Source organism: Macaca mulatta, chromosome 12 (genome assembly GCF_049350105.2).
Source record: "Macaca mulatta isolate MMU2019108-1 chromosome 12, T2T-MMU8v2.0, whole genome shotgun sequence".
Classification (NCBI taxonomy): Eukaryota; Metazoa; Chordata; class Mammalia; order Primates; family Cercopithecidae; genus Macaca; species Macaca mulatta.
In genome coordinates this window covers 133,271,886-133,285,086 of record NC_133417.1, presented here as the reverse complement: position 1 = coordinate 133,285,086, position 13,201 = coordinate 133,271,886, and the positions used below count along the sequence as shown (strand labels likewise).

At 40.0% G+C, this 13,201-nt stretch overlaps 1 protein-coding gene across 2 annotated transcripts in view; it reads left to right on the top strand.

Moving 5' to 3' along the window:
• The window catches only part of SPHKAP (SPHK1 interactor, AKAP domain containing), a 195,850-nt gene that overhangs the window by 163,322 nt on the left and 19,327 nt on the right, over window positions 1-13,201 (top strand). For both annotated transcript variants that reach the window (XM_001111626.5, XM_001111587.5), the window contains exon 7: window positions 41-3,791. In XM_001111626.5, the coding sequence (XP_001111626.4) occupies window positions 41-3,791 (3,751 nt within the window). The remainder of the gene's footprint in view (window positions 1-40; window positions 3,792-13,201) is intronic.

The window sequence follows — 13,201 nt, the reverse complement described above, 5'->3', positions numbered from 1 at the left end:
ATCCAAAAAGTAATAGTGCCTCTCATATTCTCCTCACTAGGCTATGAAAATATAAATGTCTCAGCCAATGTTTTGGAAAGTAAACAGCTAAAGGGAGCCACCCAGGAGGAATGGAATTACAACAAGGAAAAGTGGCGTTATGCTTTGGAAGACAAATACATCAACAAATATCCCACACCATTGATTAAACCAGAACGATCGCCAGAAAACCTAACAAAGAACACAGCCTTGCAGAGTCTAGATCCCTCAGCCAAGCCATCACAGTGGAAAAGTGAAGCTGTAGGGAATAAGAGAGAAGCCACCCGTTACTATTATTCAGAAGATTTTAAAGGTCAAATGGAAAAATCACAGGCACTGTATATTCCAAAAGATGCTTATTTCTCCATGATGGATAAAGATGTACCTTCTGCATGTGCTGTGGCTGAGCAGAGAAGCAACCTAAACCCAGGAGATCATGAAGACACAAGAGACGCTTTCCCTCCTGTACAAGATGGAGAAGTCACCACTGGCAAGTATGCTACAAACTTAGCAGAATCCGTGCTGCAGGATGCATTTATTAGATTATCTCAGTCTCAGCCCACATTACCCCAGGAATCTGCAGTCAGTGTTTCTGTAGGAAGTTCTCTGCTTCCCAGTTGCTATTCTACAAAAGATACAGTGGTTTCTCGGTCATGGAATGAGCTCCCCAAAATCATCGTTGTTCAGAGTCCAGATGGCAGCGATGCTGCCCCCGAGCCAGGCATCTCCTCATGGCCTGAGATGGAAGCCTCTGTTGAAACCTCAAGTCTCCTCTCTGGAGAGAACCCCAGCAGACAACCCCAGAGTGCTCTAGAAGTGGCGTTAGCTTGTGCAGCCACTGTGATTGGAACCATTTCCAGTCCACAGGCCACAGAAAGACTCAAAATGGAGCAAGTGGACTCAAACTTTCCACTAGGGGGCAGTGGTGCACTGCAAACGCAAGCACCCCAAGGGCTCAAGGAACCTTCCATCAATGAGTACTCCTTTCCATCTGCTTTGTGTGGCATGACTCAGGTGGCCAGTGCCGTGGCTGTCTGTGGTCTAGGTGAAAGAGAAGAGGTGACGTGCTCGGTGGCTCCAAGCAGTGGCCTCTCGCCTGCAGCTGAGGCTTCTGAAGCCATGCCCCCACTTTGTAGTTTAGCAAGCATGGAGCTTGGCAAGGAAGCCATTGCTGAGGGATTGCTCAAGGAGGCTGCTCTGGTTTTAACAAGGCCTAACACCTACAGAAGTATTGGAGACTTCCTGGACTCCATGAACAGGAGAATCATGGAAACTGCTTCAAAGTCTCAGACCCTGTGCTCAGAAAATGTCCTCAGGAATGAACTGGCACATACCCTGTCCAATGTTATCCTGAGGCATTCCATTGACGAAGTTCACCACAAAAATATGATAATCAACCCCGATGACAATAGGCATTCATCTGAAATTCTGGACACCTTAATGGAAAGTACAAATCAACTGCTTTTCGATGTGATATGCTTCACGTTCAAGAAGATGAGTCATATTGTACGGCTTGGTGAATGTCCTGCTGTCCTTTCTAAGGAGACCATCAGAAGGAGGGAGACAGAACCTGGCTGCCAGCCATCTGATCCGGGTGCTAGTCTAGCTTGGACAAAAGCCACTGAATCCTCCAGCAGCTCTCCACTTAGCAATTCACACAACACGAGTCTTGTCATCAACAATCTTGTGGATGGCATGTATTCAAAACAAAACAACGGTGGAGTGAGGCCAGGCCTCTTCAAGAACCCCACGCTGCAGTCAGAATTATCACATGGTCACAGAGTGCCCGATTCTTCGACTGCTACAACATCCCCCAAGGAAATATATCTGAAAGGAACAGCGGGAGAGGATACAAAAAGCCCTCATCACAGTGAGAATGAATGCACAGTCTCTTCCGAAAGACAAAGGTCCCCGACGGTTGGCCAGTCCAGAAGCGGTTCCCAGGAGGCTGAGGACAGTATCCACCCAAACACCCAAGAAAAGTACATCTCTGCCACATCTTGCATCAACGAAGTTCAAGTCAACCTGTCCGTGTTAGGGGATGACTTGCTGCTTCCTGCTCAATCCATGCTTCAAACAAAGCATCCAGACATCTACTGCATTACAGACTTTGCGGAAGAATTAGCAGACACGGTCGTCTCCATGGCAACTGAAATTGCAGCGATTTGCCTTGACAACTCCAGTGGAAAACAACCCTGGTTTTGTGCGTGGAAAAGAGGGAGTGAGTTTCTGATGACACCCAATGTACCCTGCCGATCCTTGAAGAGGAAGAAAGAGAGCCAGGGGAGCGAGGCTGCTGTGAGGAAACACAAGCCGCCCCGGCTCAGTGAGATCAAGAGGAAGACGGATGAGCATCCCGAGCTTAAAGAGAAGCTGATGAACAGGGTTGTGGATGAGTCTATGAACCTTGAGGATGTCCCAGATTCTGTCAACCTTTTTGCCAATGAAGTGGCAGCCAAGATCATGAACCTATCGGAGTTCTCTATGGTGGACGGCATGTGGCAGGCGCAGGGCTATCCCCGGAATCGGTTACTGAGTGGTGACAGGTGGAGCCGGCTGAAGGCCTCTAGCTGTGAAAGCATTCCTGAGGAAGACTCCGAGGCTAGGGCCTATGTCAACAGCCTGGGCTTAATGAGCACGCTGAGCCAGCCGGTCAGCAGGGCCAGCTCTGTCTCCAAGCAGTCGAGCTGTGAGAGCATCACCGATGAGTTTTCCAGGTTCATGGTGAACCAGATGGAAAATGAAGGGAGAGGATTTGAGTTACTGCTGGATTACTATGCTGGCAAGAACGCCAGCAGTATTCTGAGTTCAGCCATGCAACAGGCGTGCCGGAAAAGTGACCACCTCAGTGTGAGGCCAAACTGTCCCTCTAAGCAGTCCAGCACAGAGAGCATCACTGAGGAGTTCTACAGGTACATGCTGAGGGACATCGAAAGAGACAGCAGAGAAATCACCTCCTCCAGACGGAGCAGCCAGGATTGGACAGCCAGCCTGCTGTCTCCTTCTCTGCGATCCCCGGTGTGCCACAGACAGTCGTCCATGCCAGACAGCAGATCCCCATGCTCCAGGCTGACAGTGAATGTGCCCATCAAAGCCAACTCTTTAGATGGCTTTGCTCAGAACTGCCCACAGGATTTCCTAAGCGTGCAGCCAGTCAGTAGCACGTCCTCATCCGGTCTCTGCAAATCTGACTCTTGCTTGTATCGGAGAGGTAGGACTGACCACATCACGAACATGTTAATTCATGAAACGTGGGCGAGCTCCATTGAAGCCCTCATGCGCAAGAATAAAATCATTGTGGATGATGCGGGGGAAGCCGACGCTGAGCCTGTTTCTGGTGGCTCTCCCTCGCAAGCAGAGACATGTGCAAATAGATTAGCTGCCAGCAGGATGTGCAGTGGGCCAACTCTGCTTGTTCAGGAGTCTCTCGATTGCCCGAGGAAAGACTCTGTTACCGAATGTAAACAGCCCCCAGTGTCATCTTTGAGCAAAACTGCTTCTCTTACAAACCACAACCCTTTAGATTCTAAAAAGGAAACTTCCTCGTGCCAGGCCACTGTAGCAATAAACCACAAAAGGCGATCACTTTGCTCGAGGGAAGTGCCTTTGATTCAGATTGAAACAGATCAGAGAGAAGCCTGTGTTGGGGAACCTGAACCCTTCCTTTCCAAAAGCAGCCCCCCAGAGGAAGCGGAAGAGCATTCGAATGACAAAAACATCCCAGATGTGGTGAGAGGTGGAGACACAGCCGTGAGCGCTTGTCAAATCCATAGGTGAGTGAATCGTCTCTTAGACTACATAGAGTGCATGTGATGGAGTTTGCATCTTAATCAGTGTTTAGTCTAAATTTTAGACATAAAGGATTTGATTGGTGCAAGAACTAAATTTTCAAAACCAAAAATAATGACCTCCTAGGTTAATATGCATTTATGGTAGAGAGTTGAAAGTAAATTTCTTCTTAAAATCTCCAAAGCAAATTAAACTCATCTATATAACCAAAGAAGTAAGATATAATTCCCCCCATTAAAATTAATCTCCTGTGGTTTCCTACCTTTTAAAATTCATTCATGGCAATTTTTAAGCAAATAATAATCTTAATAATATATGATGCAATAATATTAATAATAAATGATGCAACTTATTCATTTGAAAACAGTTAAATTTAAATAAATATTAGTATTGGCATTTGACATTAAATATTTTGCAATCATTTTTCTCTCCTCTCCTTTTTCTTCTCCATAGAGTCTCTCCTTTCAAGTTTTGCTTTCTGTTTTTGTTTTTTGTCTTTTTCTAAAGATCTTGCCAAGGACACTGTGTTCCACAAGGGCTGGCCCTTTAGATGCCTGGTATAATTCTGGCAGTATAAATGCAAAGCAACACTGAAGTATTGTTATTTAAACAGCTCTTTTCCAGAAAATTATGACGTAGTTGACAATCCATTTTGAATTTGACATAAGGTAATAATTTCTCTGAGGCTGCTTAAAGAACTCTCCATTCCTTTTACAACTCATATTTTCTGTAGAAAATCTATAAGATCTTTGAATATGAGACCATTGTATCATTTCTTTAGCTTTGGTTTGTAGTTAAACAAGACAGGACAACAAAAAAGGAAGCTAGTGGCCTTGGAAAATCTAAGTTGGAGAAGTCTTTTCAGAGACATATGCCTATATTGTTTATTATTTACCAAAAAGCCTGTGATTTTTAAATGTTTAGTGGCAATCAAGTGGAACACAGCCTTCATCAAATTTCAGCAGCTCTCTGAAAGTCTTTGATACTTTTCCACTTCCACCAGGGAAGGAGAAGGGATTCATCCTCAGGTACCAGTGCTGCCCACTAGAGGGCATCATCACTGGTGTGGTTATGGTTGAGTGTATTTGGTACATAGTGTCTAGGTGGATTTAAATATTTCTTTTTTAGCCACTCAGTACTAAGACCTTAACTTTCCAATCAGATGAAACCCTGGAAGAATAAGGAGAAAGGATGAAAACATAAAAGCAAAAGAACACAAAGCTAAATCAAATGACGTAGGCAGAGCTAACCCAGACGCTTTTTTATACATCAGTAGTTCTCCAGCTATAGACAATATGTATCGAAGCATTTTATGTAGGTGATACGGAGAATTACAAATTTTTTAAAGCAATCAGAGTTAAAGAAACAAATTAGCTCATGTGTAATTCTTTAGAATTACCTTAACCTGAAATACAAGAAAATGGAAAACCCTTCTTATAGAATCCAGATGCCTGACTTGGAGTCTTCTTTAACACAGATATCTTAAACCCAGCTGAGATTTTTAACCAAAGAGTGACTAGTTAGGGAACATTCATGAAATAGTAGTTCTACAAGATTTATGGTTGTAGGCTGAGATCAAATAGCAATTGTCCCTGAAGTTGAATAAAATTCATTATACAATTGTGAATTAAATGTCACTGATATTATCCTTAAAATAGGATATATTGGAAATATGTATGAATAAAGTCCCCAAATGGCTTAGGTTTGTATTACATAGAATGGCCCAAGAATATACCCTTTCAAATCATGATTTCTGGTTTGGTTTTCCACTAATAAAACAAGAAAGAATGTGGAGTCATCCACCTTAGAAATTCAAGACCTACATCTGCTTCCAAAACATAAGGACTAAATATTGAAAATATTTTTCTTTGTGGAACAATATAAAGAATTATTAAGAACATGGATTTCACTAACCTTGTAACTATGCAACCTTGAGCAACTTCTCTGTTTACCAAAGTTTACTCACCTGTAGGTGGGAAAAATAATTATCTTCTAAGAGGATCTTTAAGGTTTTATTAAGGAAATGCACATAAATCTCTCAACTCAGGGCCTCACCTATTGTCATAAATGCTTGCTTTTTGGTTGTTGTAATTGCTGTTTGGGGTTAGGGTACATGATTGCCCTTATTCCAGGAATTTTTTTTCCAAAAGAAATATCTTAAAGGCTCATGACTGTAATCCCAGCACTTTGGGAGGCCAAGGCAGGTAAATCACGAGGTCAGGAGTTCAAGACCAGCCTGGCAAGATGATGAAACCCTGTCTCTACTCAAAATACAAAAATTAGCCAGGTGTGGTGGCAAGCACCTGTAATCCCAGCTACTAGGGAGGTTGAGGCAGAGAATTGCTTGAACCTGGGAGGTGAGGTTGCAGTGAGCCGAGATCATGCCACTGCACTCCAGCCTGGGTGACAGGGCAAGACTCTGTCTCAAAAAAAAAAAAAAAGGAAAGAAAAGAAAAGAAAAAGGAAAAAAAAGAAAAAGGAATATCTTGTAAACGTTACGAGGATTTTATTAAAACAAGAAAATTTCCAGATTTTGCTAGAGGGAAAATTAACCATATTTAGATTATTACATTTTCTAAGCTCAGAGATGTTACAGGATTTCATTAGTCAAAATAGTTAAGTACAAAACTCGCTTCTCTGTGAAGCAGTTCTTCTCCCTTACACACAAACAAGGTAAGTGGCATATGGACTCTTAATTTTGTTTGGAGATGGGGAGGCGTCATGTCCTGAAAATAATTTTAGGCTACTTTCTTTAGGCATGTTTTCATGATTCTTTCTTTAAAAAATGTTATTTACGCTCAATATGCTGAAATAAAAATCACTTTCTTACATTTTTGATAAAGGAATAACAACTTCAGAATTTGTTGGACTTTCTGGTAAGTTGAAACCACAAAGTATAAACAACAAACTGAGAATGCCGGACATTCATATGCTGTACTTACTGACATCATCTTGTGTTTTAGAAACATATTTTAGGTTGTGTATCCATTTATATTTGCTTCAAGAAAAAAAAAATATTCATCCAACAAATATTTGAGTGCTTGCTCTGACCAGCAATTGGCCTTGGGGCTGAAAACACAGAAGAAAATAGAAAGACTGGGTATCTACTCTCATAGTTCTTACACACGAGTGGGAGAGACAGGGAGAGTACATAGGAAAATCTTTTGAAAAAATATTATTGTACAGTGTGATGAGAGAAAAAATAAAAAGTAATGTGGTAGCAAATAACTGGTAGGGAAAGTGGATACTTAGATAGGATGTTGGCATTTGAGATGAGACCTACAGGAAGAGAAGGTGCCAGCCGTGGGAAGAACGAGAGTGAGAGACTTGCATTTTAAGCATTGTGGTGATCTAGCCAGCCTGAAAAATGTTCCCACTATGAGTCACCTAGAGATCCTGGATTAAGTATAATAAACATCTTTTTAAGTATGTAGCTGATCTTTTTTTTTTTTTTTTTTTTAAAAAGAAAGACAAGCAAATAAGCTTTAGTGATCTATTGCCCAGAATGGTGAATGTAATAAATAACAATGCATTATATATTTCTTTTTTTTTCTTTTTTTTTTTTTTTTGAGATAGAGTCTCACTCTGTCACCCAGGCTGGCGTGCTGTGGTGCAACCATGGCTCACCACAGCCCCAACCTCCCAGGCTCAAGCAATCCTCCCACCTCAGCCTTTCAAGCAGCTGGGACTGTAGGTGTGCACCACCATGCCTGCCCAATTTTTTAATTTTTTGTGGAGATGGAGAGCTCACTCTGTTACCCAGGCTGGTCTCAGACTCCTGGGCTCAAGTGATCCTGCCACCTCAGCCTCCCGAAGTGCTGGTATTACAGGTGTGAGCCACTGTGCCTGGCCTGTATATTTCAAAACTGTTAAAAGATTCGATCGTAAATGCTTTCACCACAACAAAATATAAGTATATGAGGTGCTAGATTTGTTAATTAGTGTGACTTAATCATTCCACAAGGTAAAACTATATGAAAACATCACAGTATATACCCCATAGAATTGATACAATTACTGTCAATTTAAAAATTGACAAGCAGGTGTGGTATATTCCCCATGGATTTGGATGTTTAGCACCCCCGTCTAAAACAGCAGCCCCCAAGAGCCCTTATCTGGAGAGATGGAAGCAGAATGCTGTCTGCCATTTATGATTTACCCTCGTTTCTATATCCTCAGGAATTATTTTATTTACCCTTATTTGCAAGGCTAATCTTAACAATAGTAATTATAAAAACTGCAGAGGTTAAAAAAAAGAATTTGAAAAGGTAGTAAATTAAAGCTGACTCTGCTTGCCCTTGAGGGCATCTACCAGTCTCTGTAGCCTAAAAATTCATTTTCTAAAGGCTAGTGGAAACCAGGAAATGAGGATCCACGAGTGGTGAAGACTTGGAACTGAGACATACTTCCGCATCCTCAAGGGTTACAACCTTAGTAAAAGTGTGAACTATGGAAAAAGTTCACCCACCAGAACAGTGAACTGATTTAAAAAAAAAAAAAAAAGGTGTCTTTCAAGCTTCCAGCGCTGGGTACGAGGAGAAAACAATCCCCTGGAGAATTTATGACCACGGCTTACCCTAATGCGTTTTTGCCATTCTAATTTGCATTATACTTGTGGTCCAGGAAATCCCAAGCTGGTGAGTTACCTTAAAGCAATCTCAGGTTAACAACCCTGTGAGAGCTTGGCAGAGACAAAAGTAAAATCTCTGGAGAGTTAAGCCCAGTCTCAAAGGATTTCAACAAATAAAACCTCATCAAATATGAGCTCAGAGTCTTAAACTGAGAGACACACAAGGAATCAAGGCACTGTAAGACTCATCACAAACATGAAGAGGCAGAATTAGCCCCATCGAAGTTCTCAGACACTGGAATTATTAAATACAGAATGTAAAGTACTTATGTTTAATATTTGGAAAAATTGAGATACAAAATAGGAGCAAGAAACAAACCACCATCAGAATAGAATAAGGTAGATATAAAAATCAATCAAATACTACTACAAAGATGAAAAGTATAATAATTGAAATTAAAAACCACTAGATAGAAAAACATATGAATTATTGAAATCAAAACCACAATGGCATACCTGCAGAGAGAGCTTTAAAGATAAATGTGAAAGAACTTCTGTTTCTATTCACAATGAAATTATTGAAACTCCACTTGCCCTCCATTCGCAAATAATCTTTTTTCTTTCTTTTTTTTTTTTTTTTTTTTTTGAGATGGAGTCTCGCCCTGTCACCCAGGCAGGAGTGCAGTGGTGTGATCTCGGCTCACTGCAATCTCTGCCTCCCAGTTGCGAGCCATTCTCCTGCCTCAGCCTCCTGAGTAGCCGGGATTACAGGCACATGCCACCACACCCGGCTAATTTATCTTTTGTATTTTTAGTAGAGATGGAGTTTCACCATGTTGGCCACGCTGGTCTCAAACTCCTGACCTCAAGTGATCCACCTGCCTCTGCCTCCCAAAATGCTGGGATTACAGGCATGAGCCACTGTGCCTGGCCCATCCATGAATAATTTTTTTAATGGGCAGAATTAAACAACTGTTTTCATATATTATATGACAAACAGCACATTGAGCAAAGGGAAACAAACATGATTAGCCCTATAATTGCCCTCACTTTCTATCCGGATTGCCTTTTCAGGCAATAGTGCAAACAGGGAAATCCTGAGCAGAGTTCAGTGGGCACAATGAGGTGAGGAGACATGGACTAGAGGGAGATAGGCAGAGAAAGAAGAGGAACCTGCACAGGAAGCCCCTCGACCTGTTGCTGAGCAGTGAGGCATGCATACATAGGTACGGCCCCATGACGCTAGAGAGTTGTAAGCTGAACGATGCCACAAGCTCACATAATACTAGAAGATGTTTAGTCCCAACTAGCCAGAGTGAAGAATCCATCTTACATACACACAGTACTTTGTAGAGACCCTAAAAAGATCACATCATAGAATTAAGGCTAAACTAGCCCTAAAAATAAAGGCTAATCTACACTTGTTCTAACAAAACTTAAAAGCAAACATCAAAAAGATCAAGCTGAACTGAAACTAATTTAATCTAGAATAAAGTTCAACATTGTTTAAAGAAAAGATGACAAAATCTAGTACTCAACAACATAAACTTGCAATGTAACATCCAAGCAAAAAAATACTACATAAAGAAGTAAAATATCACTCATAATAAGGAGTATAATCATCAAAAGAAACATATCCAGAAATTACAGAAAAGATGAAATTAGCAGACAAGGATTTTAAATATCTCTTATAAATATGCCGAAAGATTTAAAGGTACACATGAATATAAGATTTGATGGAAGTTATAAACTCACAAATTAAGAAATATAATGAACTCTAAGCATGATCAACAGAAGAAAATCACATCAAGGCACATGATAATCAAATTATTAAAAACAAATCATAAAGAAATATCTTAAAAGCAGCCCAGAGGAAAAAAAATTATATACTAAGGAGCACAAATAAAAACTGCAGATTTCTTATCAGAAACAATGTAAGATAAAAGACAAAGCATGACAACTATACTACGCTGAAGGAGAAAAAAAACTGTCACCCTAGTATACTTTGTCCAGCAAAAATTCCTTCAAAAATAAAGGCTATTCATTAATAGGAAGATTCAATATTGTCAAGATGTCAGTTCTTCCCAACTGAATCTATAATTCATTGCAATCCCAATCAAAATTCCAGCAAATTATTTTGCAGATATCAACAAACTAATTCCAAAGTTTATATGGAGACCAAAAGATGAAGAATATTGAACACAAGATTGAAGAGGAAGAACAAAGTCAGAGAATTGAGACTACCTGACATGATGATTTACTGTACAGCTATAGTAATGAAGATAGTGTGGTATTGGCAAAAGAATTGATAAATCAATCAATGGAACAGAACAGAGAGCCAAATAATAGACACCCACAAATACAGTCAATGGATCTTTGACAAAGAAACAAAGGCAATATATTGAAGAAAAAATAGTCTTTTCAACAAACAGTACAGAAACAACTGGACATTTACATGCCAAAGAAAATGAATCTAGACATGGACATTACACCCTTTGCAAAAAATAACACGAATGGATCACAGACCTAAATGTAAACACAAAGCTATATAACTCCTGGAATGGCCGGGTACAGTGGCTCAAGCCTGTAATCCCAGCACTTTAGGAGGCCAAGGATGGTGAATCATCTGAAGTCAGGAGTTTGAGACAGCCCAGCCAACATGGTGAAATGCTGTCTCTGCTAAAAATACAAAAATTAGTTGGGTGTGGTGGTGCGCCTACAATCCCAGCTACTCAGGAGGCTGAGACAGGAGAATCTCTTGAACCTGGGAGGTAGAGGTTGCAGTGAGCCAAGATCACACCACCGCACTCTCAGCCTGGGTGACAAAGCAAGACTCTGTCTCAGAAAAAAAAAAAAAAAAAACTCCTAGAAGATAATGTAGGAGACAAATCTAGATGGATCATGGGTATGGCAATGACATTTTAGATACACCAAAGGCACAATCTATGAAAGAAAGGCTTGATAAGATAGACTTTATTAAAATTAAAAACTTTTGCTCTATGAAAGACACTGACAAGAGAATGAAGACAAGCCACAGATTGGGAGAAAATATTTCTAAATACATATCTAATAAAAGACTATTACCCGAAATATACAAAGAACTCTTAAAACTCAACAACATAAAGATAAACTGATTTAAAAATAAGCAATGTCATGGAGTTTTTCAGCTATGTTTTCTTCTAGTAGTTTTATAGTTTTAGTCCTTACATGTAAGTATTTAATCCATTTTTAGTTGATTTTTATGTAAGAGGTGAGAAAAGGGTTCATTTTTAGTCTTCTGTATGTGGATATTCAGTTTTTCCACACCATTTATTGAAGAGACTATCCTTCATTGTGTGTTTTTGGCACCTTTGTCAAAAATCAGTTGATTATAGATAGGTGGGCTTATTTCTGGACTCTCTATCCTATATCATTGGTCAATGTGTCTGTTTTTATGCCATTACCATCCTGTTTTAATTATTATTGCTTTGTAGTATATTTTGAAATCAGGAAATTCTGCCATTTGTGACAATATGAATGAACCTTGAGGATTTTATGTTAAATGAAACATGCCAAACACAGAGAGACAAATACAGTCTGATCTCACTTACGTATGGAATCTTTAAAAGTCAAACTCATAGAAGGAGAGAGTAAAACTATGATTTCCAGAGGCTGGGGACTGGGGGAAGTGGACAGAGAAAGGAAGATTCTTGTCAATAGGTAAAAAGCTACAGTTAGAAAGAACATGTTCTGGTGCTCTATAGCACAGAAAGGTGACTACAGTTAATAATAATGTATCATATATCTCAAAATAGCTAAAAGAGAAGGTTTTAAATGTTCTCATCAAAAATAAATAATAAATATTTGGCATGATGGATATTCTTATTACCCTGATTTAATTATTCCACAGTGTATACATATATCAAATTATCGTATTGTATCCCATACATAGATACAATTATTATTTGTCCATTAAAGATAATACAAAACTTGAAAAATGATCAAGAGACCTGAAGAGACCCTTCACCAAAGAACATGTACGGATAGCATCTAAGCATATAGAAAGATGCTCAACATTATGTCCTTAGGGACTTGCAAATCAAAACAATCAGATACCACCACATACGTATTAGAACCCCAAAATTCAAAATACTGACAAAACCAGATGCTGGCAAAGATGTGGAGCAACAGAAACTCATTCATTGCTGATTGGAATGCAAAATGAAGCAGCCACTTTTGAAGACATTTGGGGAGTGTTTTACAAAACTAGATACTCTTAGCATACAACCCAGCAATCCTGCTCCTTGGTATTTAGCCAAATACGTTGAACACTTATGCCCATATAAAAACCTGCACACAGATGTTTATAGTAGCTTTAGTTAGAATTGCCAAAACTTAGAAGCAACCAGGGATTCTTCAGTAGGTAAATGGATAAACTGTGGTACATCCAAACAATATAATTTTATTCAGCCCTAACAAAAAAGAACTATCAAGCCATGAAAAGATACAGAAGAATCTTAAATGCTTAAATGCATAGTATTAAATGTCAATTTTTTTTTTTTTTTTTTTTTTTGAGATGGAGTCTCACTCTGTCTCCCAGGCTGGAGTGCAGTGGTGCCATCTTGACTCACTGCAACCTCCACCTTGTGGGTTCAAGTGATTCTCCTACCTCAGCCTCCCAGGTAACTGGGACTACAGGCGCCCACCACCATGCCCGGCTAATTGTTTGTATATTTAGTAGAGATAGGGTTTCACCATGTTAGCCAGGATGGTCTCCATCTCCTGACCTCGTGATCCACCCGCCTCAGCCTCCCAAAGTGCTGGGACTACAGGCATGAACCACCA